Here is a 26,132-nt window from a genome sequence, read left to right on the forward strand (position 1 = left end):
GATCAGGGGGGATAGATGCATACAGTACATGGGGGGGGGGGGGTCTGGGGAGAATCTGAGGGGTGGGGGGGTGATCAGGAGGGAGCAGGGGGCAGGGGGGGGGGGTATAAAAAAAAATAGCGTTGACAGATAGTGACAGGGAGTGATTGATGGGTGATTGGGTGCAAACAGGGGTCTGGGGGGTGGGCAGGGGGGGGGTCTGATGGGTGCTGTGGGCGATCTGGGGCGGGGGGGGGGGGGGGAGAAAATCAGTGTGCTTGGTGCAGACTAGGGTGGCTGCAGCCTGCCCTGGTGGTCCCTCAGACACTGGGACCACCAGGGCAGGAGGCAGCCTGTATAATACACTTTGTAAACATTACAAAGTGTATTATACACTTTGTATGCGGCGATCGTCGGGTTAACATCCCGCCGGCGCTTCCGTATGGCCGGCGGGATGTTGCGGCGAGTGAGCGGCGACAGGCGGAGGCGGAGGATCGCGTCACGGATGACGCGATCGCTCCGCCCATGCCCAAACAAGGACCGCCGCATTTTGTCAATACGGCGGTCCTTGCGGCGTCTACTTCCCGGCCACCATTTGTCTATACGGCGGTCGGGAAGTAGTTAATCGCTACTCATCACACCTAAATCAAGATTGTTTTTTTTTTCAGGACAAATTAGGCTTTTTGTTGGTGACATTTTTTTTTAGCATTTACTTAATTTTCTATGCATTTTAAAAGTATGAAAAACGTACTCTATTTCTCAATTTTAATTCATTATTGTTTTAAAATAAACAGTGCTACTATACATAAAACCCACACATTTTATTTCCCCATTTATCTTGGTTACCAGAAAATTGTAAGTTCTGTCACTTTTTTTGTGTTACAAGTATTTAATTTTGGTACAGAGTATATGAAAATAACTATTTGATTGCTTTTGATTCATTAAAAAGAATGCACATGACTTAAAGAGACTCTGTAACAAAATTTTCAGCCTTAGTTCTTCTATCCTAGACATTCCTTTGCCTGTTCTAATGTGCTCTGGCTTACTGCAGCTTTTCCTAATTGCACAGTGGCTGTGTTATCTCTGTTATATGATCTAATCTGTTTTCTTCTGTCGGCACAGTCGGGCTAAGGCTGGAATGTGTGGAATGTGCTGTGCTGCTTGTGATTGGTAGAAGCTATACACACACACCCTCCAGGCTCTGTATGACTCACACACTCTGCTTATGTGAGCCTATCACAAGCTGGTTAGTTTGTTTGTAAACACTGCCTAAAACTGGCAATTACAAGCCAGGTTTGCAGCACAGAGTGGCAGAAACAGCACAGAGGGACCCAGGAGAACATAATGAATAGAATGGTATGCTTTTTGCTGTAAAAATTTTAGAGTACAGATTCTCTTTAAGCCTCAAACCTTAAATCTCAGAAATAAAATGTTACCACGTTTCACTAGATAGCTAGCTGGGCAGTTAGACTATTAACCCCAAAGTTCGCATGTGGCTTTTTACAGTCCAGTTTTTGCACAAAGCATTTTAGCGTCATTCTTTCTTTGAGCCCCAGAAGAGACTGGACACCAGGAAAAAAAAAAGTCCACAAATGTCGTCCTAATGAAAAGGGAACATCCAGGGCTATACAAGTATGGGTAGTTAGTAAAGTTCCAGTTTCCTGAAATGTTCCCAAGTTTTTTTCATAATTTTGAAAATTACATGTTTTTGTATGATGTATTGAGTTTGTCCCTACCTATTTTTTATGGGACATGAGTCTCTAAGCTGAAATGCACATCAAAATGTAATCAATTAAAATAAGTCCGCACATATCATTTCATAATCTGGATGCATGGCAATCCACTATACTCAACGTGCACCTATTGCTTTTTGCAGTCTTTTTCTTTTATTTAAAGAGAACCAGAGATGAAGCAACCTCATGTATTTTACCTTATAAATCAGTGGGAACATGACAGTAAACACCTAATCTGCTCTTTGTTACATTGTTCTCTGTTTAATTTGCCTGTTATCACCTCTAAGATAAGAATCCCGACTAAGCAGTCGGTCTGGCTTTGCTACAGAATAATTATAGCTGAGACTGTGTTCTTTGCTGTCTTCAAGTCCAAGCCTGCCCCCTGCTGGCTTTGCTCAGGAATCATTATAGCTGAGTCATTATAGCAAAGCCAGAATCAATGCTCAGTCCGGGATTCTTATCTCAGCTAGATAACAGACACTTTTAGCAGTGAGGATGGAACAGAGAGCATGGTAAATGTTTTCTCTAATGTTCCCACTGATTTCTATGGTAAAATACACAAGGGTGCTTCGTCTCTGGTTCACTTTAAACAATCACATATTATTGAGGATTTTTCAAAGAATAAAGCTGCACAATTCAACATTTACATGTATACAAATGTTTCTGAACTTAACATTCATTTTTTGATATTTGGGATCATGTAAAACATACATGTCTTAATAATATACGGAGGTTTCTGCTATGAGGTAAAATAGGGTGGGGAACGCGAACGGGAGGGCTAAGGGTAGGGGAATGGGCGGGGTAGGGAAGTGTGGGAGATTGGTGGGGGAATAGGGTAAACATTGCAAAAACACCTAAGTCAACCATGTATAGCTATCAGAAATCTGATGGACCTGGGATTTTCTACCTGCATCAGCTGAGAAGCATTTCATTTCCACTCACAATCTATTTCTCTATTCTGTACGAATTGTTACAGAGTCATTCTTTGTTTGCATAGCCGTTCCAGCACTCTGACCCTCTAAACATATTCAACAAGAGTTTGTCAAATATGCTAACTTCTATTTATGTTTTTCCCCCACACAGGTTCGCTTCAAGGCTATGACCACACCTAATGCTTTTCAATGGCGATGTGCACCATCTCTGATTTTCTACCGCGATTCCCGTGCGTTGCCTTCCCGCCACCCGCATAGAATCTTGCAATAACTATAGCCTGCCGATAAGTCCCAGAGGTGGGTGAAGAACACATTAAAACATACCCAACATGCACAAAATCATCTGCAAAAAAACTTGGCTGGTTTTCCATGATGCAAGTGTGGTCCTAGCCTAAGAATGATCACGGTTACTGGCTGTAACAACAATTATTCACAAAAAAGAAGCACAGACAGGTGAAAGGGAACAAGTCTTCTCTGAGCCAATCAGTGCTTGCTTTGGAGTTGTTGGGAACGTGCGTATGCAGGATAGTATGTAAATGTGCATGTAATTGCGCACAGCGATGGCAAAACTACAAGGACATGAGACAAGTCCTTGCACGGGTAGAGCTAGGAAAAGAGGACATGAGTCTCATGCTCAATTGTGGTCATTAGAAAATGATCACAGTTACTGGTTTTAAAAGCCATCATTCACAACAGGCACAGATTGGCTGATGGAACACATGTTCCCTTGCACTAATCAGTGCTACCTTTGGAGCCGCTGGGAATGTGCGTGGAAGGGATCAAGTGCATGCATGCGATCATGCACGGAAACATGGAAAGTCCTTGCCTGGGTACGGATAGAAAAAGGGGACGAGTCTCTCACATTTTTAATCGGCAACGGATAGGATAGAATTCCAGTTGACTCACCATATGCCTAAATGTGCGTGACTTGCCAGGAGCCAGTCTAAAGCACTGTCAAATTTCTCCTCTGTATGGCCCGTAACAGTCTACAAAGCATAGGAAGCAAAGTTTAGTCATGAACATTAAATGGTTTGTGATAGTGTGACAAGTCCATACTCCTACTTACCAGTATATGGTCTTTTGCTGTATTGACTGGCACACATTTACTACTCAGACCAGAAGGATTTCCACACTCAAAGCTGCCTATCAAGTTAAAGGAAAAAAAGTTTAATAAAATATCAGGCCAACTGGATTACTATTTTAAATAGATTATTGTTTGCAAAAGCCATTATACAGTTTAATGTTTAGATTAAAAGGGTGGCTCAGTGAATAGGTTTGGTCAGTCAGAGAATGCCTGCTTCCACATAAAAGTCTTAAAGGGGCACTATTTAGGCTGCTGAGATTACCCTAGTACAGTGATGGCTAACTTTGGCACTCCAGCTGTGGTGGAACTACAAGTCCAATGAGTCATTGCAATACGCTGACAGCTCTAAGCATAACTCGGGGAGGCAGAGGCATGATGGGATTTGTAGTTTTGTCATAGCTGGAATGCCAAGGTTAGCCATCACTGCCCTAGTAGCATGGTAGGGATGATCAATGAGATGCAAATATTTCCAAGTTCATGAAGGATTATGTACATTTGTATGAAAAAACATGCAGCTTGAAAATGGACCAATCAATTTAAACCTTGGTGGGACTTGATTGGTCTATTTTCAAGCTGCATATATTTGCATAGAAATTAACATAATCCTGCATGAACTCGGAAATAGATGCTTCTCATTGATGAACCCTACTAATAGGAAGAACAATACTTATTAGGTAATGTTTTTGTTTACAAAATAGTATAATTTATATTACACGTACAGATCCCGGCATCAGTAAGGGCTCAGCCACACTGTAAGCGCTTTTCTGAGCGCTTGTGATTGTTTAGCACTTTGAGTGCTTTTTAACCTTTTGCCGACCGCGTCACGCCAGTAGGCGTGGCCGCGGCGGCAGCCCCAGGACCGCCTAACGCCAATTGGCGTAAAGTCCTGGGGCTCTGTTTTGCAGGAGATCGCGCGCAGGCTGCGCGCGCATCTCCTGCTTGGGGGGGCGGAGCTCCGCCCCGCCTTCAGTCTCCGAACGGCTATTGCCGCTCGGGAGACTGTTAGACGGCGTGATCGCCGTCTATTTACTCTGTGCAGCGCTGCGATCAGCAGCAGCGCTGCACTGGGGACAGCCGTGTGACACGGCTGTCCCCCTGGGGGACAAGAGAGCGATCGGCTCTCATAGGCAGAAGCCTATGACAGCCGATCGCCGTAATTGGCCGGCTGTGGGGAGGGAGGGAGCGAGGGAGGGAAGGGATTTAAAGGAAGAGGGTTTTTTTTTAAAAAAAAGCAATACAAATATTTATAAAAAAAAAAATAAACATGGGGGGAGCGATCAGACCCCACCAACAGAGAGCTCTGTTGGTGGGGAGAAAAGGGGGGGGGGGGGAAATCACTCGTGTGCTATGTTGTGCGGCCCTGCAGCTGTGCCTTAAAGCTGCAGTGGCCTTTTAAACTAAAAATTGCCTGGTCACTAGGGGGGTTTAGCCCTGCAGTCCTCAAGAGGTTAAAAATCGCTCCCATTCACTTTCATTAAAATCGCAGTAAAAATCACAGCGATTGTGCAATCATGGGAATTTTCAAGCAATTTTTATCGTGATTTTAATGAACGTGAATGGGAGCGATTTTTAAAAAGCCCTCAGAAAGAGCTAATCAATCACAAGCGCTCACAAAAGCGCTTCTAGTGTGGCTGAGCCCTAAGAGGAAAGCAACATCCTCCTGTGTTCAGTTAGGCTGTGCTAATAGCTTATTTCTCTCCTCCCTGTAAAGGTAGCCATACATCTAGCGATGATGGGCAGATTTGACCAAGAGCCAAATCTCTCTCTAATCGAATCTGTTTAGAGAGAGATCTGTCAGCTGCAAATCTCAGCTGGCCTGGACACACTGACGCCGGAGTGAGCTGGCTCCTCCACTGCAAGTCTCAACTGGCGGGCTCCTCCACCGCAAATCTCAATGGCCTGGACACAATGACTCCGGAGTGAGCCGGCTCCTCCATCGCTAGCTGCTGGCTCCTGCTCCCAGCCGGCCCGAGTCACTCTGTCGCCGGTGCGAGCCGGCTCCTCCACCGCTACCTGCAAATCTCAGCGGCCCGGACACAATGACTCCGGAGTGAGCCAGCTCCTCCACCGCTACCTACTGGCTCCTGCTCCCACCCGGCCCAATTACTCTGACGCCGGGGGCGAGCAGACTCCTCCACCGATAGCTGCTAGCTCCTGAGAGCCGGCTCCTCCACCGCTAATTGCTGGCTCCTGCGCTCCCCACCAGTGCCCAGGTCACACTACGGATTCCAGAGACGGGCCAGCCCGATCTGCTTCCTCCTCCATGGGCAGCTGCGGCCTCTGCTCCTGCGCTCCCCACTTCACCTCTGCCACTTCACCGCTACCAGGGAATGAGCCGACCCGACCTGCTCCCCCTCCTCTGCCAGCTGCGGCCAACACACTACAGCACCATCAACGTGCCACCCAGCCTTGCCCACTCCACTGCTTCAGTCCCAGGCAGACCTATAGTCAGAAGCAGCAGAGCACCTCTTCATCCATCCATCCATCCATCCATCCAGGTCTCATCCAGGTGAGCGCCCTGCTTGCTGGGCCTGAGCTCTTTTGTGCAGCATTAAATTGTCTTTCTCTGCCATGTGTGCTGCTACACCTCTGTGGGCAATTTGATTTGAGGCTTCTGGGGCTATTACCATCCACTCCACTTGTGGTCATCCTGCTGCTTATGGGACTATGTTATATGCTCTCTGCACGGGGGACACCAAATAGACTAAGTTTGCATTGTTACCACTGCACTGTGTTGCACGGTCAGTATGAGCAGGGTCACTATATGCTCTGTGTTGCACTGTTACTGTAGCACGTCACATAACGGTCTGCGTTACACTGTTCTGGCGTGATGTCATGATATGGACTGGCTTTGCACGGTAACTGCTGCGAGGCCACAATTTTGGACTGTGTTGAACTGCTACCAGCGCAAGTCCACTTTATGTACTATGCTGCATGGGTGCGGTAGTCGTCAAAAAGGGGTTGTGTTGCACAGTTACTGTAGCAGGGTCATGGGATGTACTGTGATTGTCACAATATGGACTGTGTAGATTGTCACAATATGGACTGTGTTGCGCTGCTACTGTGATGGGGTTTGAAAATTGACTGTTACACTGTTCCCCACGCATCACCTACACTAGATCTCAGCTCCTAGAATGGGAAACGAGCACACCCCAGCACCCAGAAGCCAGGCTCCTGTACGAGTCCATTTGGAGACATGCCCCCAAAAAAATCACTGCGCCTGTGTCGGAACCTCACAGAGGTAAGCAACGCAGGGGCTGTCGGGCCGGAGCCCAGGTGTGGATGAGAAGGAAAGGGCTACGATCACCCATCCCTGCGGTCCTCCTGGCAAATGTATGCTCCCTCCCTAACAAGCTGGATGAGCTGCGGCTTCTTAGCAACAAGAGAGAACTTGGAAGCAACACCGCAGTTTTCTGCTTCACGGAAACCTGGCTCCACGACGACATCCCTGACAGTGCCCTTTATCTTCCAGGTTTCAATATAATCCGTGCAGACCGTGACAGCATCCTCTCCGGGAAAAGTAAAGGGGGCGGCATCTGTTTCTACATCAGCTCCGCCTGGTGCTCCAACACCTCCGTACTTGCCAAGAAATGTTCCACAGAACTTGAACTCCTTGTAAACTGCAGACCGACATACTCACCCAGGGAATTTTCCTCTTATGTCCTTGTGGGAGTGTATAACCCACCTGACGCTGATGTCAGAACGGCCCTGCGTGAGCTCAGCGATACCACCACGCAGTGGGAGACATCCCTCCCGGACTCGCTGTTCATTATCCTGGGTGACTTCAACTGGGCCAACCTCCGCCAAGAGCTGCCGCGCTTCCATCAGCATGTCACCTGTCCAACCAGGAATGCCAACACTCTGGACCATTGCTACACGGTCCTTAAAGAGAACCCGAGGTGTGTTTAAAGAATGTTATCTGCATACAGAGGCTGGATCTGCCTATACAGCCCAGCCTCTGTTGCTATCCCAAACCCCACTAAGGTCCCCCTGCACTCTGCAATCCCTCATAAATCACAGCCCTGCTGTGAGGCTCTGTTTACATCTGTAGTGTCAGTCTCAGCTGCTCCCCCGCCTCCTGCATAGCTCCAGTCCCTGCCCCCGTCCCTTCCCTCCAATCAGCAGGGAGGGAAGGGATGCAGGCGGGGACTGGAGTTCTGCAGGAGGCGGGGAGAGCAGCAGACTGACACTATAGAGATAAACACAGCCAGCTCTGACAAGCTGTTTGTCAGCAGCGTGGCTGTGATTTATGAGGGATTGCAGAGTGCAGGGGGACCTTAGGGGGGTTTGGGATAGCAACAGAGGCTGGGCTGCATAGGCAGATCCAGCCTCTGTATGCAGATAATATTCTTCAAACCCACCTCGGGTTCTCTTTAAGGATGCAATCAAGGCCACCCCGTGGGCAGCGCTAGGCTCATCTGACCACTGCGTCATCCACCTGATTCCCAACTACAGAAGATGCCTGGAAACTGTGAAATCGGTCCTGAAATCGAGAAAAATATGGTCAGACGATGCTAAACTACAACTTCAAGCCTGCTTCGACTGTACAGACTGGAAGGCCCTGGAAGCACCAAACCTAGACGAATGGGCAGACAACGTATCCTCGTACATCAACTTCTGCGAGGATAACTGTATCCAAACAGTAACCTGCAAGCACTACCCTAATGACAAGCCATGGTTTTCTAATAAACTTCGGCAGCTGCGGAGAAGTAAGGAAATGGCATACAAGTCTGGCAACCAGGAAGACTATAGAAGGGCAAAAAAACACCCTAAACAGGGAACTGAAAGTCGTCAAAAAGAACTATGCGGTGAAACTAGAAGAGAACCTCTCCTCGAGAGACTCACAAGCTGTCTGGAAGTGGCTCAAGGTTGCCACAAACTATAACCCCCCCCCCAAGCATGCAATCCCCAGCACAGAGCTCACCGAGAGCCTCAGCAACTTCTATTGCAGATTTGAGAACCAGGCAGCACCCACAAGGCCTCCTGTGTCTCCCGCCCCAACCTCTGACACAGATGTCCCACTACTTCCAGGCCTCCCACCTCTGGCTGTGAATGAGGAGGATGTCTTGCGACACCTGTCAAGGTTAAACGCAAGGAAAGCCTCAGGCCCGGATGGAGTGTCACCAGCCTGTCTGAAAACGTGCGCACGGCAGCTCGCTCCTGTTCTCTCCTCCATCTTCAATAAATCAATTCAGGCCGGCAAAGTCCCTGCTTACTTCAAGAGGTCCACAATCATCCCTGTCCCTAAAAAACAGGGAGTATCCGAGCTCAACAACTTCAGGACAGTGGCTCTCACATCTGTCATGAAAACCTTTGAAAGCTTGGTCCTGCCTCTCCTAAAACTATCCACTGAGGCCCTGCTAGACCCTTTTCAGTTTGCCTACAGAACGAACAGATCCACTGATGACGCCATAAACATCTGCCTGGAACTCGTTAGTGACCACCTAGATAAGCCAGGCTTATACGCTAGGATCCTCCTGCTTGACTTTAGCTCGGCGTTCAACACCATCAGCCCCCAAATTCTGCAAGAGAACCTTCCTACCCTCAAGGTCCACCCCAACCTACGCCTGTGGATCACAGACTTCCTACGTAACAGATCCCCGGTTGTCAAGCTGTGCACCATCACCTCCCAACCAAGGATCACCAACACAGGGGCCCCTCAAGGATGTGTGCTGTCGCCGTTCCTGTTCTCCCTTTATACAAACAACTGCAGGTCCACGGCAAACTCTGTCAAGGTTATCAAGTTCGCTGACGACACCACTATAGTGGGCCTCATCTCTGGAAATGATGAGCAGGTGTAACGCCACCAGGTTGACAGAATTTGCCAGTGGTGTAGAGAGAATGGCCTAGTCCTCAACACTGGAAACACTGTTGAACTGATTGTTGACTTTAGAAGACACACTCCCACCCCACCTCCAATCCGCATTAATGGCACAGAAGTGGTAAGCGTCCCCTGTGCACGCCTCCTAGGCACGACAATTTCCAAGGACCTGACTTGGAAAGCCAACACGACCTCCATCCAGAAAAAAAGCACAGCAGAGACTCTTTTTCCTCCGCCAACTGAAGAAGTTTGGCATGGCCTAGGAACTTCTGACGAGTTTCTACACAACCACGATTGAATCTGTCCTCTGCTCCTCCATCTTGGTCTGGTATGCTGGCTCCTCCGCCAATGACAGACTCAAACTACAGAGAGTCATAAGATCAGCGGAAAGGATTATTGGGAAACCTCTTCCCTCCCTGGAACAACTTTTTACCTCCAGACTGCGCTCCAGAGCTCTGAGGATCATCAGGGACCCACCTCACCCGGGCTTCCACTTCTTCAGCCAGCTTCCCTCGGAACGGAGATTCCGGTCCATCTACACCAGGACCACAAGACACAGGAACAGCTTCTTCCCTTCAGCTGTAACTCTTTGAACTCTATGGACGCTCCTCAAACTGGTCAAAATTAGCGGCCAACTCAATGTTTTTCTATGTTTGAATAAATTACCGTGTTTGTTTGTATGTATGTCAGTTTTCACACTAGCCCTGTGTGACGCCGTCGATATGACATATCGAATGCGTCATGAAGTTACGAACGCCAGTTCTTCACAAACCAATCAAACTGACAGTTGTTGGTTTAAAATCCCGTTTTTTCTCTTACTCTCTGGCTGCTAACAAACCCTGGCTCTTTGGTAGCTTCTAATTACAGCTTTCGCACCTCCATGTGACAAAGTGTTTCCTGGGCATTCAGGGACCCCCAACCAGGCAGAAAGGGAGAAATCTCACCCCTACACTGTCCTTCTCCAAACTGGTAGGAACCGAACCAGCAGGAGTCCGACACTTAGCTGCCTTGTGGCCTGAGTTGAAAGGAGACAGGAATGATCCTTATCACGCCATCTGGCGGCACCCAAAGATTCAACAAACTTTAGAAACTATATTTAATAAATAGGCACAGTTTGGTAATATTTCTGGTGTTCCCAAGATCACAGTTCCCTCAAATTCACGGAGTTTATTAGATTCCACATGACACTGGTCCTGAGAGATTTTCAGCCCTCTGGATCTTTTGGAACCAGTGTCAGTAAGGTGAAAGGGGGGGACGGTGCTGTTAGCGATCCAGACTCCTCGTGTTTGGTATTAGCAGATTCACACACTTACGCTGATTGTGAATATTCATTCGGGTTCTTGATATTACCTACGGGCATGCTGAGAGCGGGCAAAATATGAATTGGGCCAAAGCCTCTCCCTGCCTAAGGAGGCACTGCCTTATTCAAATTGCAAGGCTGGACTTGTATGTGTCATAACTCCTCCCACCTACAGTGAGGAACAAAACTGACATGACCCAAAAGTCCAGGTCCTTTACCTTTCATCTGATGCCTAGTAACATCCTGGCAGCCCGCAAGGACACAGGCCAAAACCTCCATCTTGGAACTATTTCTAACAAAGGCCTGTTGGCCGCATGGCAACCGCCATTTTGGGACTTTCGCCAAAGACTTGCGATTGCCGCATGGACTACCAATAACGGTATTTGAACTGTATATTCAGACATTCTGTTTCTTTTCCTCTCTTCTCTCTGTCAATCTGTACTAAAATAGGCTGTGTGTATGTAGTTTAGAAATAAACTAACGATTTTTTATCGTTCAGTCGTGTGCCTTTTCTGGTCATCTGATTGCTGCTATAACGAATCTGCCCTCTGAAGAGTCCGTCATACTACCGCATTGTTTTTTTACTTGCTTATAACTTGTTGATTTGCTAGCTAGGTTGTAAATAACCGTTTCTTCCTTTTAGGATTAGCTAGTACCAGATTTCCTGTGTGAAATCGATAACTTTCGTTTCATGATTGTAAATACAATTCGAGATTGCATCATATAGGGACCCAGTAACCTTTCTTTAACGTCACATTGCTCACAGTCTAAGCCGTCGGAAGTGACTATTCCCCGAACGGTGACTGGAGTGTGTTGAACGTGATTGGGCTGGCTACCGTATTATGATAGCGTTGGGGTCTCTTCGCCCTAGTTGGAGACTGTCTGCTCCATTCATCCAATCAGGCAGTGGTGGCAGTGTATTTACCTAATTTCCAGCGCGAAATCGATATTTTTAGTTTACCGATTGTATATACAATCAGAATTGTACATGTATGGACACCTCCAACCGATCTTAACCGTTTACTACGCACACAGTGAATTTGCCTCCAGCAGTCTCTAGTGCATGAGACCTGCATGGCAACAGTGGCCTAGTAATACGGGATTGGTGGATGTTTATCCCATTACATATTGTCGGCAGCTGCTTCTTTGTCAGTCTGTTCAACGTACTTCCTGCGTATGCTAACGGGAGCAGATTAGACGGGATTGGCACGCTCTGTCGCTTTTTCTTCTTTCTTTCTTCTACCTCTGACGATCCAGCAACCGGTCTCGTTGTCCGTCTGCGCCCGTACTTCCTGCGTACGCTAACGGGAGCAGACCTCGACGGGATCGCGGGGCTGGATTGTCACACCCTGTTTCTGCCAAAACCAATTCCGGGAACGACCCAGCTGTGCTTGGCGAAATAAAAGATTCTGAACAAAAATTCTGTAATCTGCCTGGTGACACCGCATCCCACCGCCTCGCCGATTTCTCCCAACGTTAAGTGTCCCTCCAGTGCATGCTAAACATTACCTGCCCGTGACCTCTGCTTGTTCCCGCTGGCTCCAGGCGCAATCTGTTCTTCATACACGTGCCGTGTGGTTGCCTAGTAACGTGGCTGCGTGTGTGACGTCTGGCACGCGCCCTTACCAGGCAATCACATGGGGCGCGCATGTAGAGCAGAGTGCGCCTGGAGCCAGCGGTAGACAATGTATAACATGCACTAGGCACTGGGGGGGGGGGGGGGGGGGGGAGGGGGGGAGGGGGTAGTCCTTAACATTAGGGGGGGGGGGGGGGGACAGCGCCGGTGTTTTCATTGGATGGCCGATTGGCTACCAAGTCGCCTGATGTACGGCTACCTTAAAGCATACCTGAACTCAGAACATGCTCTCTGCTCTAAAAGATATGAAACAGCATAATAACCTTTCAACTTCTTTGTTACAGCTGATACAAATCCTAAAAATACATCTGCACTGTTTCTACTTCCTGATTCATGGAAGCAGACATATTGTTAACCTCCTGTGCTTTCAAACGGGCTTATCTGCCTTATCTACCATGGCAGTCATGTGACACAGGGGAGAGATCAAATTACAGTTAGTGATTAGACACAATTGAAAATACATGCAGGGTGCATTTCACTATGTTTCCCTTCTGTCCTGTGCAAGAGTTTAGGTCCACTTTAAGGACAAAGCTTGTTCTTGTAATGCAGGCTCAGCACCAAGTACTAATATCTGCTGTGGAAGGTATTTGGTAAATAAACAGGCAGCAATCCTGTTTATTTACCTAAGATATCAGTACTTGCTGCTGAGGAGCCTGCATTAGGAGAACAAGCTTTGATCTTGCAGCGTGGAGAGGAGACCACAACGGAACAGAGGACAATGTCACTTTCCTCTTGCTGATGCCAGGATCTGTACAAGTGCTATAAGTTATCCTATCCAAATCACCTTTTTAAACAAAACAAAAAAACACTACCTAATATGTGTTGCTCTTCTTATTAGCAACAAGCAACTAGGATTATCCCAGTAGCCTAAATTTTGCTATAGTGCCCCTTTAAGTTCACAAAAAAGTTTTGCAGCCAAGTGTAAGTGGATGAAACCTAGCATACCCTCCTGTACAAGGACAGCATTGTGCATACTGATAATGGAAGCAGCCATTCCAGGGGTGTTGTCCAGGCATTTGATAAGCAAGTTATTGTAAAACATTTAGAAGACAGTTCTGCATTAAAAACCACCCAGAAACATGGGAAAAGTGCATAACAAAGCATTCGCAGTCATTTAACCCATTGAAGCTCCAGGACCTTAAAATAAGTCTCTGCACTCTCTTCCTTACAAAATCCTAGATAACACTGTTTTGTTATCTCTGAACTGATAAAAATGCTATACAGCTGTAAGGGCCCGTTTCCACTAGGGCGTTTTCGCCTGCGAATCTGCAGAGTTTCCCCGCACATCATTCGCACGGGGAAACTCTGCCATAGGGGATGACGGCGCCGGTGCGGAATCGCTCGCGGGAGCGATTCGCCCGGAATACCCCGCAGTTTTCGCTGCTGAGGCTGCGAATCCCATAGCCGTGCATGGCACGGCTCATGGGATTCGCCGGCGATCCCGCCCACCCGCTCAGTGCGGCGTGCGTCTGCGAGACGCACGCCGCACAAGTGGAAACGAGCCCTTACAGAATGAAAGAAAAGCACTCTCCTTCCCCTAGGGAATTCAATGGCAAGCCTAATGAATTAACAAGTGGAAAAATAAACATTTAGGAGCAGACAAATGTAACTATTAGGTAGTGTATACAATGTGTTACTAATACATTGTTAAAACAAAATAACTGTTTTAATAAACAGGAGATATAGACAAATAAAATGTGGGTGTTTAATGTACAATAGGACTGTTTACATGAAAGCTATAATGTATGAAAGTGAATAAACTATATTTTTTTTTCACTTTTTCCCTATCTTTATTTTAAAATGCATAGAAAATAAGGTACCTACCTAAAACAACTATCAGCCACAAAAAGCCTAATTTGTCCTGAACAAAACAATATATAGATCATTTAGTGGTGATAGTTATTGATAAAGTTATTGCCAAAGTAATCAGAACTGAGCTGAATTGTGAAAATGACCAGGGACGCGAAGTGGTTAAAAGGGGGTGTGTTTCGCTTATAGCAGTCACCCCTAAGGGCTCATTACCATGGAAAGCAGGTGGCCATAGGTTACCATGATGCACAGATATCTGGGCTGTTATGACACTAAACCTATTTATTGCACCAAATTATTGTTTTTTATTTATATTGTGCCAACTTCTTCTTTAGCACTTTACATAGTACACAACAAACAGTGGGGAGCAAATATACATGACACAATCAAAACTCTGTACAATAAGGACATCCAGCAATACACTGAATGGGGAAACAAAGAAATGTGTGCAGCAGTACAATCTCACCTCGCACTGCAACACAGCACATTTGTGGGAATGCCAGGAATAGTTTTCTATGCACTATGTGATGTTCCTACATACTGCACACTGTGTGTGGTGCCTTGTTCTGTTAATGCTCTGTTCTGTTAATACTAAAGATCCTTAAAGAGAACCCGAGGTGTGTTTAAAGAATGTTATCTGCATACAGCGGCTGGATCTGCCTATACAGCCCAGCCTCTGTTATCTTAAACCCCACTAAGGTCCCCCTGCACTCTGCAATCCCTCATAAATCACAGCCGTGCTGTGAGGCTGTGTTTACATCTGTAGTGTCAGTCTCAGCTGCTCCCCCGCCTCCTGCATAGCTCCGGTCCCTGCCCCCGTCCCTTCCCTCCAATCAGCAGGGAGGGAAGGGATGCAGGCGGGGACTGGAGTTCTGCAGGAGGCAGGGAGAGCAGCAGACTGACACTATAGAGATAAACACAGCCAGCTCTGACAAGCTGTTTGTCAGCAGCGTGGATGTGATTTATGAGGGATTGCAGAGTGCAGGGGGACCTTAGGGGGGATTGGGATAGCAACAGAGGCTGGGCTGTATAGGCAGATCCAGCCTCTGTATGCAGATAATATTCTTCAAACCCACCTCGGGTTCTCTTTAAAGGAATGCTGCAGGCAAATTCTGAGAGGTGGCTGTAAACAAACAGGCCAATTTTCAGCTGCAGGTGTTGGGACTTTGACATTAGTTTGCATAGTAAATTAATTTATCGGCAGCTGGCTGAACCATGTGGCTCAGCTGCTTGCAAGGCTGACAATGCAGTATACGTCTTTCCAAGGTCTCTTTTTGTAACCCAGGTATAGGCTTAGGTAAACCTTAATTCTGTCTCAAATTGTTTTGCACAGTATAATGTTGCCTCATTTAAACAGAAGGTACTTGCAAGTATTTGCCGTCACATAATACATCACCCCAGGACAGTGAGCGCAAATCATTCTTTTATGTCCCTGAAAAGCCAGGCATACATCCAGAACCACTCCTTTATAGCGCACCTACAGCTTATTAATTTTACACAGCCGTATAATCCACCTTATGGTTAGCAGTTTTAGGCTGTTTTGGCCTTTGTCTGTGAAAGGCACAGAGTGAAACAGCTGTATGGGAAACTTGAGGGAGAGATAGCTGCTACAGGATATCCAGTCATTGAGAAACAGAACCACCTGGATATTTGTAGAGGTTGAGCTAGATAGTTTTGACTTTAAAAGAAAAATAAACAATCAGATCTTTATTATGTGCATTATTAAACTTCTACATTATTTTTGTAAAAATGTTTCTCTTATGGCTCAGCTGTTGCCTGTCTAAAACATACAGACATCTGATACCAGTAACCAATGGCTAAATCTACTACATGTAATGGTGTAGGCTTTAAATAATTTGCAGTTAGGCTCCACACTACCCTCTTTCCCTGAAAATAAGACCTACCCTAAAAATAAGCCCTAGCTGGAATTTTTAGCATGCTTGAAATATAAGCCCTACCCCGAAAATAAGAGGAGGAAGAGGCAGCCAGTAAGTGGGGACACAGTGGTGCAGTGCCAATCGGGCACTGATCCTGTCATCCCAGCACACAGCAAGGTTATCAGCTGTGTGCAGGGAAGACAGGGCAGGTGCCTGAGCTGTACAGAAGCATACTTTCAAATCCATGAATATCACAGTGCAAAGGAACAGGAAATGTTCTGCTGAGAGACACTTCCTAATAGAAATATAAGACATTCCCTGAAAATAAGCCCTAGTACATCTTTTAGAGCACAAATTAATATAAGACACTGTCTTATTTTCAGGGAAAGACGGTAGGTGCGGTTGCAGAACGCAATCCGCGGTCCGGGCTCAGTTTTTCTAAACCGGAACGTAAATGGATCAAAAACAGATCCTTGCTGCCCTTTTGCAGCATGTTTCCAGTCCGTTTACGTGTCCGTTAAAAATAGCTTGGAGGGGGCGCCATGTTGGAGGGAGTAGCAGCCGGGAAGGGGGGTAGCGGGCACTCGGCAAGGAGGGGGGGGGCGCCCCTCACCTGGGTCCCCCCGTCCCAGCTCCCCCTCTGGCTATGTCTGCTATAGCAAAAGTAATGATGGCAAAAGTAATAATGAGCGAGCAGGGAAGCAATTACCTTCCTTCCTCTGCTCGCCTCGTGACTTCCTGCAATGCAGCCCACTAGTGGGAAGTCACACGGCGAGTAGAGGAAGGAAGGTAATTGCTTCCCCACTCGTTCATTATTACTTTTGCTATAGCTGACATAGCTCTAGGGGGAGTGGGGACAGGGGGACCCTGCCGCTGTGCCCGTTCAGTGTTCTCCCCAGACTCTTTTAGCCGGGTGCTCCACCCGGCTAGTTTTGGTGAGCACCCAGCTGTTATCAGCTCACCTCCTCCTATTCTGTAAGCAGAGTTGCACACAGAAGCACTGCCCCTGCATTCTCTCATCTTGCCCCAACCGGCTACTTTTTCATGCCACCTTTCTACATTTTCATGCTACCTGGCTGGAAAAAAATTCTGAGGAGAACACAGCCGCTGCCCCCCTTCCTGGCTGCTACCCCCTCAGGCATAATTGGGAACACCTATAGGGGTGACATTGAGGGGAGGAACAGGCAGTAGGCAAAAAGCTCTGCCCCATTCCCAGACTAAAGTAGATGCAGGGCCTGCCTTTTGTCTTCACATGCAGTACCACCCTCCACATTACATTTTTTGAATAAAAATGCAAGGGAACGCCAGAGAAAATAATTTGTTATGGTCTTGGGTGAAAATCCTAGTGATTCACTGTGCCAAATCACACTCAGGTGTCAGGCTTTAGTTACCATAGTGGGCACCTCCCGCTCATCACCTGTCCCTCCACACCCCTCTCCCACACCACACAACAGAAAAAGCTGATTGGTCAAGAGCCAAATAGAGCATCTGTATAGCAGTCTTTCCTTAACGAGAACCCAAGGCGGGGTTCTTACATCGCAATCCGCATACAGAGGCTGGGTCTGTCTATAGAGCCCAGCCTCTGTTGCTAGTTAGTTTTCCTCCAAAGACCCCCCTGCGTGCCGTCAGACCCCATAATATGCGGCTGTGTTTACCTCAGCTGTGTTTACCTCACGAGTGAGTGAGAGAGACCTGGGGCCCCTGGGCTGTCATGTGGACCAGTGTTTGTGATTTTAAATTTTATTTTTTGCAGCTTCTACGATGCTGTTGACAGGTGAGTGGTTAGAAAGGGGACCGTGTGGGAGATGTGCCTACACGGGGCGTCCCTGTTAAACGACGCAATTCACGATTGCGTCCAACCGAAGCCTCCCACCTGAATGCTAATCTATGTAATTCCTGCTAGGTATGGTACAGCAGACAAAGGGTGTATGACAGTGCATAGTCTATACACAGACCCAGCCTCTGTATGCGGATTGCGATGTAAGAACCCCGCCTCGGGTTCTCTTTAAACATCATCTGAAACTATCATGAAAGATCAAAAGCATGACATTAAACTTTAATTTAGCATATCAAAATAGCTTAACAGTCAGTATTCATACCACTAGGACGCTATTTTCAATTCCATTTCTGCACCAACAAAATCCTTTTGATATCTTCACTGAAGGCAACAACATACATTAATTTTCTATTGGTCTGGTTAATTACATTTTACAGGATAAGTAAGCAAGTCTTCTGAGCTGCAATGCTGGCCACAAAGAGGTAATCTCTTAGCAGCATAAGGCAGAAGTCGGTGGTGTCAGGCGATCTGCGCTGACAGGGAAACGAGGAAAGACTAGCTAGTGCCTCATTTTAGCTGCTCCCTAACTACCTCATGTGGGTGATGATGGGATAGGAGGATTATTTTGGGCAGTGTTCTGTCAAGTAAAATTGCACCGTCACCGCAGCAGGAAATGAAATGATAGAAATAAACCAGCAAGCTAATCTTTAAAGTACACCTGAAGTGAGTTTAGAGATTAAAAACATGTGCCCTTAAGTGACACATACTTTGTTGTGGTCTTTACTCAGGAATTATGCCCCCCACAATCCATAGCTAAAATATTCCACTGGCCATTATTCAAATATGAAGGAGGAGGAGGTTTTTCCACACCCACTCATTTCGCACCCTTTTCCCTCCCCATCCAGACACGTTCCTGGCCACACAGGAGCTCTGTACATCAGCAGAGCTGTACTAATCATGCATGAGCTCACAAACTGTGCATGTTCAGTACATTGCTTTACTTGTGCAGAGTTAGATGACCATGCACAAGCTCCTGGCAGTCTTGTTCACAGAACACTGTCTGGGGTCAGTGCTGGAGGTTGTCTGGGGTCAGTGAGTGCCATGTTTATAGAAATAATTCATCTTAAACAGTAAAGCAAAAGAAAACAAAAAAAACACACAAAACCATGGAACGGGTCAAAAGGGGCTGGCAAATTATTAATAATATATTTTCAGTTAATTTTATTATTCTTCTCACTTCAGCGATGCTTTAACACATGTACTGTGAAAAGCACACGTATGCAATGCACATGTGCACAAACATTGTGCACTGCTAATTAAATTACTACCATAAGCATTGCTGATCTAGGGCATAAATTGCCTGGCAAGTCCTGGTGATCTTTTTGTTAGCTGCAGAAGTGTCTGAATAACACCAGAAACAAGCATACAGCTAATCTTGTCAGAAACAACTGATCTGCATGCTTGTTCAGTGTCTATGGCTAAAATTTTCAGATCAGTACGGCACAAAATTGACCACTTTCTTGATCCGGAGCAGATCGGACATGCTAGAAATCATCAATCGATCATCGATCTGACGGAAAAGTAAATCATGATACCAGGCATTAGAAGAAGATGGATACACAGGACCTTCCCTGAGAGGGACTGAATACTAAAACTTAACCTTTAATAGTAAGTGTAAAAGCAAGTGAAAATGCTGTCATATATGAGATGGACAAATACAATTAAACTGCGTTGGGAACCATTATAAAAGGTAACTATTGTATTAGGGAAGACCCATTCCAAACGCAGTATTTGTATATTAGAATTACAATTAAACACCCTCCACCATAAAACCCAACATGTTTCAATTCATAAAGAACCTTTTTTAAGGGTAAGTGCAGACAGTAAAGTACTAACGTGCCAAGGTGCAAAAAATATACTTTATATACAAATTATAGCATAACATATAGGCCGTACGACAGCAGCCCAAATGAACATGCTGCAGACCTAGTGCTTTTATACCTGAGATGAAGGGAGTGGTTAGCGGTCCACCCACCTCGGGTCGCCACCCCTTCATTAAGGTCTGCTGATTGGTCATCAATGCTGTATATCACATATTGGCCAATCATAGTGTAGCGCTATCTTTTGCCATATCAGTGTAAACACATCTTTCCACTCAGAATATAGATCCTGAAATCAGGGATCTAAAGAAGGATGACACTGATATGGCAAAAGATAGAGCTACACTATGATTGGCCAATATGTGATATACAGCATTGATGACCAATCAGCAGACCTTAACCACTTAACGACCACCCACTGCACAGGGGCGGCCGGAAAGTGGATCCCGCAAGGACCAGCTCATGCCCAGAGGCGGCGGTCCTTGTAGGGGCATGGGCGGAGCGATCGCGTCATCCGTGTCGCGATCGACCGCCGGGGACTGGCTCCGCCCACCTCGCGCTGTAACCTGCCGGCCGTTCGGAAGCGCCGGCGGGTTACTAGCACCCGGATCACCGCATACAAAGTGTATAATACACTTTGTAATGTATACAAAGTGTATTATACAGGCTGCCTCCTGCCCTGGTGGTCCCAGTGTCCGAGGGACCACCAGGGCAGGCTGCAGCCACCCTAGTCTGCACCCAAGCACACTGATTTCCCCCCCCCCCCCCTGATCGCCCACAGCACCCCTCAGACCTCCCGCCCCTGCCCACCCCCCAGACCACTGCACCCAATCACCCCCCTAATCACCCATCAATCACTCCCTGTCACTATCTGTCAATGCTATTTTTTTTATTCCCTAAACTGCCCCCTGCTCCCTCCTGATCACCCCCCCCCACCCCTCAGATTCTCCCCAGACCCTCCCCCCCAGATAACCCCCCCCCCCCCCCCGTGTACTGTATGCATCTATCCCCCTGATCACCTGTCAATCACCTATCAATCACCTGTCAATCACCCATCAATCACCGCCTGTCACTGCCACCCTTCAATCAGCCCCTAACCTGCCCCTTGTGGGCAATCTGATCACCCACCCACACCAATAGATCGCTCGCAGATCCGATGTCAGATCACCTCCCAAGTGCAGTGTTTACATCTGTTCTCTACCCTAAACACCCACTAATTACCCATCAATCACCCCCTGTCACTGCTACCTATCAGATTAGACCCCTATCTGCCCCTAGGGCACTCAATCACCCGCCCACACCCTCAGAACGCCCTCAGACCCCAGCCCTGATCACCTCGCCAGTGCATTGCTTGCATCTATTCCCCCCTCTAATCACACCTTGAGACACCCATCAATCACCTCCTGTCACCCCCTAGCACACCTACCCATCAGATCAGGCCCAATACAACCTGTCATCTAAAAGGCCACCCTGCTTATGACCGGTTCCACAAAATTCGCCCCCTCATAGACCACCTGTCATCAAAATTTGCAGATGCTTATACCCCTGAACAGTCATTTTGAGACATTTGGTTTCCAGACTACTCACGGTTTTGGGCCCGTAAAATGCCAGGGCGGTATAGGAACCCCACAAGTGACCCCATTTTAGAAAAAAAAAAGACACCCCAAGGTATTCTGTTAGGTGTATGACACGTTCATAGAAGATTTTATTTTTTGTCAAAAGTTAGCGGAAATTGATTTTTATTGTATTTTTTCACAAAGTGTCATTTTACACTAACTTGTGACAATGGTGAGTATAAGACTCACATAAGACAGATGTGCAGCCAGGTATAGTTAGCCAGATGTGCAGCCAGGTGTAGTTAGCCAGATGTGCAGCCAGGTATAGTTAGCCAGATGTATTAGCCAGGAATAGTTAGCCAGATGTTTTGCCAGGTATATAGGGAGCAAGATGTTTGCCAGGTATATAGGGAGCAAGATGTTTGCCAGGTATATAGGGAGCAAGATGTTTGCCAGGTATATAGGAGACAGATGTGCAGCCAGGTGTATAGGAGACAGATGTGCAGCCAGGTCTAGGGAGTCATATGTATAGGGAGCCAGGTTTGCGGGTGCCTCTGCCCCCCCCCCCCATTGCCCCCGATGCTGTGGCCGGGTGTCCCTTCTGTGGGGGGGCTCCCCTTCTGTGCTGGCTGGTAGTGGCCGGCGGGGATCCCCTCTGTGGGAGGGGGGGAATCCCCATACTGTGCATGCGGGTGGCCCTTCTGCGTGTGCGGGGGGGGGGGGGTATCCCCTTCTATGGGGGCTAGCCGTGGTCGGTCGGGGACACCCCCTTCTGTGGTGGGGGGGAAGGTGGGTGTCCCCATCTATGCGGGCTGTGGGTGGCCTCTCCCTCCTCTTCCCCCCATCCCTCCCTCCCGATCCCCCGTGCCCCCCCCCCCCCATCCCATGTCTCCCCCCTTTCAGAAGCCCTGATCTATTCACCTGAGGGCTTTCTCCTGCGGTGGAAGCGGCGCGCCTCCTCCTCCATCACGAAGTCTCGTGTTCTCTGTAATTACAGTACGCGGCTTGGTGACGTCACCAAGCCGCGTACTGTAATTACACAGACCGGGACTTCGGCGATGGAGTAGGAGGGTGTCCATCGCGGCCGGCGCAGGAGAAAGCCCTCAGGTGAGTAAAGCAGGGCTTCTGACAGGGGGGGAGACACGGGATGGGGGGGGTCAGAGAGGGAGGGATGGGGAAGAGGAGGGAGAGGCCACCCATAGCCCGCATAGAAGGGCATACCCACCCCCCTCCCCGCACACACAAAAGGGTCACCCGCACGCACAGTACGGGGATCCCCCCTGGCCCCCCGCACAGAGAGGATCCCCGCACCAGCTACCCGCCGGCACAGAAGGGGAATCCCTGCACAACCTCACACATTCTCTGCCCCGCCGGCTGCACAGGGATTCCCAGGGTGGCTGGATGCTAGTTCTGTATGCTGTGGGTAGCACAGATCGCTACCCACAGCGTGCCGACAGGTATCCAGCCATCCTGCGGAATCCCTCTGATGAGGGAAAAGTGCAGCCGGCGGGGCAGAGAAACAAGAAATCTCCCTGGCGGTATTGACGAGGTCAGCTCGTCAATACCGCTTTCAGCAAGTTTTTTCCTGGACGAGCTGAGCTCTTCAATACCGCCAGGGTGGTTAAAGGTTAAATTTTAGTATTCAGTCCATCTCAGGGAAATTCCTGTGTATCTATTGATCAGTCGGAATTTTGTGATTAGAAGAAGATGATCTGCAGGACATCCAGGCAATTTGCATTGTTTCAAAGAGAATAAATAGGTCAGCTTCCATATTCCTCTCACGTCAGGTTTGCTGGATCACTTATGCAGACATCAAACCAACAAACGTTGATTCCGGTCATACCTTTAATGTACATGGTTTATTGCAAGCTTTCAAAACGTTAAGTTTCTTCTTCAGGCATTATACAGAACTAGATCAGAACCGTACAATGATTTGTATGGTTCTTATCCAGTTCTGTATAATGCCTGAAGAAGAAACTTAACGTTTTGAAAGCTTGCAACGTTTGTTGGTTTGATGTCTGCATTTCTGCTCCTCAACTAACACCGGACCACACTTCACTGGATCACTTATGATCTCACCACTGGATAAGGTGAATGTTCTCTGGAGCAGATCAGACCCAGCATGTTTTGCAGCAATGCTGTGTATGCGTACTAGCTGCTGTTACTGTACACCGAGAGCCATGAGGGCAAATACAATACGCCATTTAATTGTACTACCGATTAGGGGAAAAGCTGGGAATGATTTAAAATTCTTTATATTACCAGTTTCTTTTCCTTTAACAATATCATGCTGCAGAATCCTTGCACTTATGCGTTGAGCAGCCAGCTCTGAACTATCCCTACTGATGCACACACTGTGAGCTGAAACAACATTTTCAGATTACCAGGCCGACATCTTTCAATGATTTATTCATATTAACAGCTTCGGCTAAGGTAATATGTAAAAAGAAAAAGTCTGGCATGAAAATTAAGCCACTGCTCTATCGTCTTCAGTGGATATATAATTTAACTTCAGTACAAACAGGTAATAGAGCTGTCATCACCCCTACAGGATTTTACATGAAGAGGAACTTGAATGAATGTGACCTGTTGGCTAAGATTATGTGACAAGTACAAGCAGATAATTACTGCTAGATTATACTGTATTTTTGTAACAGCAGAGCATTAAATACTCACCAGCCTCTAAGGACAGAAACTCATACAGCTCTGACAGGATTTGGAGGATGATTTGCTTTTGCTTGGCTTTGCAATACTGAAACACAAAGGAGCCAGAAATAATAGCAAATTAACACAAGGACCTCATTGGACAATACACTATTCCCAAACATCTCCCCAACAACACAGCAGTTTTCTGCATCGAAGAAAACAATGAAACTGCTCTGGAAAAATAGCTGCACAGCTTGTATAAATGGGTATTTTTCACAGATATGTGGTAACACCCTAATTCTATTTACATAACAGACACAAGGCAAATAAAACACTTGAATGCTGTATGGTTATTATAGATTAGGATTTACATAATGCATAGTGCAGCTGTGGTACACTGCTTAACGGGAGACAGGTAGCAATTTTCAGAGATGTACTGATAGAGAAAAATTACATAGCATTTCAAGAAAATGGTGCAATAATAAATAAATAAATCCCACCTGATCATCTTTTCCATCGCACTCAGATGGTAGAAGTTTGACTAAAGAAAAACAAAAACAGGAAAATTAGAATGTGTTCTATCAAATCATATATTTTATGCAGATGTACGCTTTTGATTTATGCAGTCCAATCTTCTAACATGGCAGGATATAATATACAAAACAAACAGGGTGGATATTTTAAGTACAAACAAAGTTAAAACAGTATAAACAAATACAAATATGCCACATTTGGTGGAACATGTACAATGACAACGGAAGAGACTTGCCATTTCAAGCTAATGACATATGAGAATGGAATAGCGTTGCCAAATAAGCTAAGTAGTACCTGAACTGACACGTGACATAATGAGATAAATGTGTGTATATACAGTACTTATCCTACTTAGAACTTTTCTTTGGTCCCTTTTCAATTTTTCTTCCAGGGGCGTAACTAGAAATCGCTGGGCTCCCCTGCAAAACTTTGGATGGGGCCCCCTCCAGCTTCTGGTGCTGTACAGAAGAGCCTGCTCTACACTGAACAGAGACTGTCTACAATTTTTTTTTCAACAAAACTTTGCATGATTCGTTATCAGTGGATGAGCAGATGCAGTCAGAACAATTGTGCAGAGAGCAGAAAGCTTTTTCTCTTCCGTGCCCAGACTCCTCAAGCATCACTACAGTACAGAGCACTTGGGGAGGGGTAGAAAGGCTGGGGGAAGAGTAGCACTGTTTACAAGACCCTCCTGAACACTGAATAGGGATTGTCTACAAATCTTTGTATGATTCCTTAGCAGTAGCTGAGCAGATGCAGTCATTAGAACAATTGTGCAGAGAGCAGAAAGACTTTTCTTCTTGCCCTTAGTTGTCAGTCTTCGAGGATGGGGCCCCCTGTGGCTTCTGTGCCCACCTGCGGCTGCATCCATTGCAGGGTCTATTGTTACGCCAGTTTTCTTCTTATACCTACGGTTACTGTAATAGTGTGCTTTAGCAGTCAGAGAAGTCAAACTGCAGTCAAATAGCAGCGGTAGGCCTTCAGAACATTAGGGTACATACACACATCCTATTTTAATTGTCCAACACAGGGGTGGACATAGGCCCCTCCCGCAACTGCCACTCTCCCCCTTTCTCAGATTCCCCCACGTGGCTCTGTCTCCCTCCATACTGCCGTCTTTGCCTCTCTCTGTCATCTTTCTCCATGTGGCTCTCTCTCTCACTATCACTATGATTAGCTTGTGAGCGGAGCTCCTCTGAGTACAGTCAGTGACATGACTATGTACTCTCCAAAATGCTGCAGAAGAGGTCAGTGCGAAATGCACAACATTTTCTGTCTTTCTTAAGAACATGCGTTACCTGATGGTGTACGATGGAAGTTAACATTAGGAGGACTTTTGAATTCTGACAGCATACGGAGGATCCTGAGTATAGCAAGTACTGTTGAGCGCTCCCGTTATAGCACCTTTAATGTGTTTTAAACGATAACCGCATTTGTAAACAGTAATACGATAACCTGCTTGACCCCCAAAATGCATCAAGATATAAAATTGGACCTGCAGCTGTGGTTGCCTGGATACGGAGATCTGACTACTACACCTAGTGCAATGGAACAACAGAAACAATGGT

At 46.9% G+C, this 26,132-nt stretch overlaps 1 protein-coding gene across 1 annotated transcript in view; it reads right to left on the reverse strand.

Annotated features, from left to right (window-relative positions):
* The window catches only part of LEMD2 (LEM domain nuclear envelope protein 2), a 67,275-nt gene that overhangs the window by 17,561 nt on the left and 23,582 nt on the right, over positions 1 to 26,132 (reverse strand). Inside the window, exons 2-5 of the mRNA XM_068265511.1 lie at positions 24,531 to 24,571; positions 24,061 to 24,136; positions 3,711 to 3,787; positions 3,551 to 3,630 (exon numbers count right to left, since the gene is read on the reverse strand). Of these exons, the coding sequence (XP_068121612.1) occupies positions 3,551 to 3,630; positions 3,711 to 3,787; positions 24,061 to 24,136; positions 24,531 to 24,571 (274 nt within the window). The remainder of the gene's footprint in view (positions 1 to 3,550; positions 3,631 to 3,710; positions 3,788 to 24,060; positions 24,137 to 24,530; positions 24,572 to 26,132) is intronic.

Source organism: Hyperolius riggenbachi, chromosome 2, assembly GCF_040937935.1.
Source record: "Hyperolius riggenbachi isolate aHypRig1 chromosome 2, aHypRig1.pri, whole genome shotgun sequence".
Lineage (NCBI taxonomy): Eukaryota > Metazoa > Chordata > Amphibia > Anura > Hyperoliidae > Hyperolius > Hyperolius riggenbachi.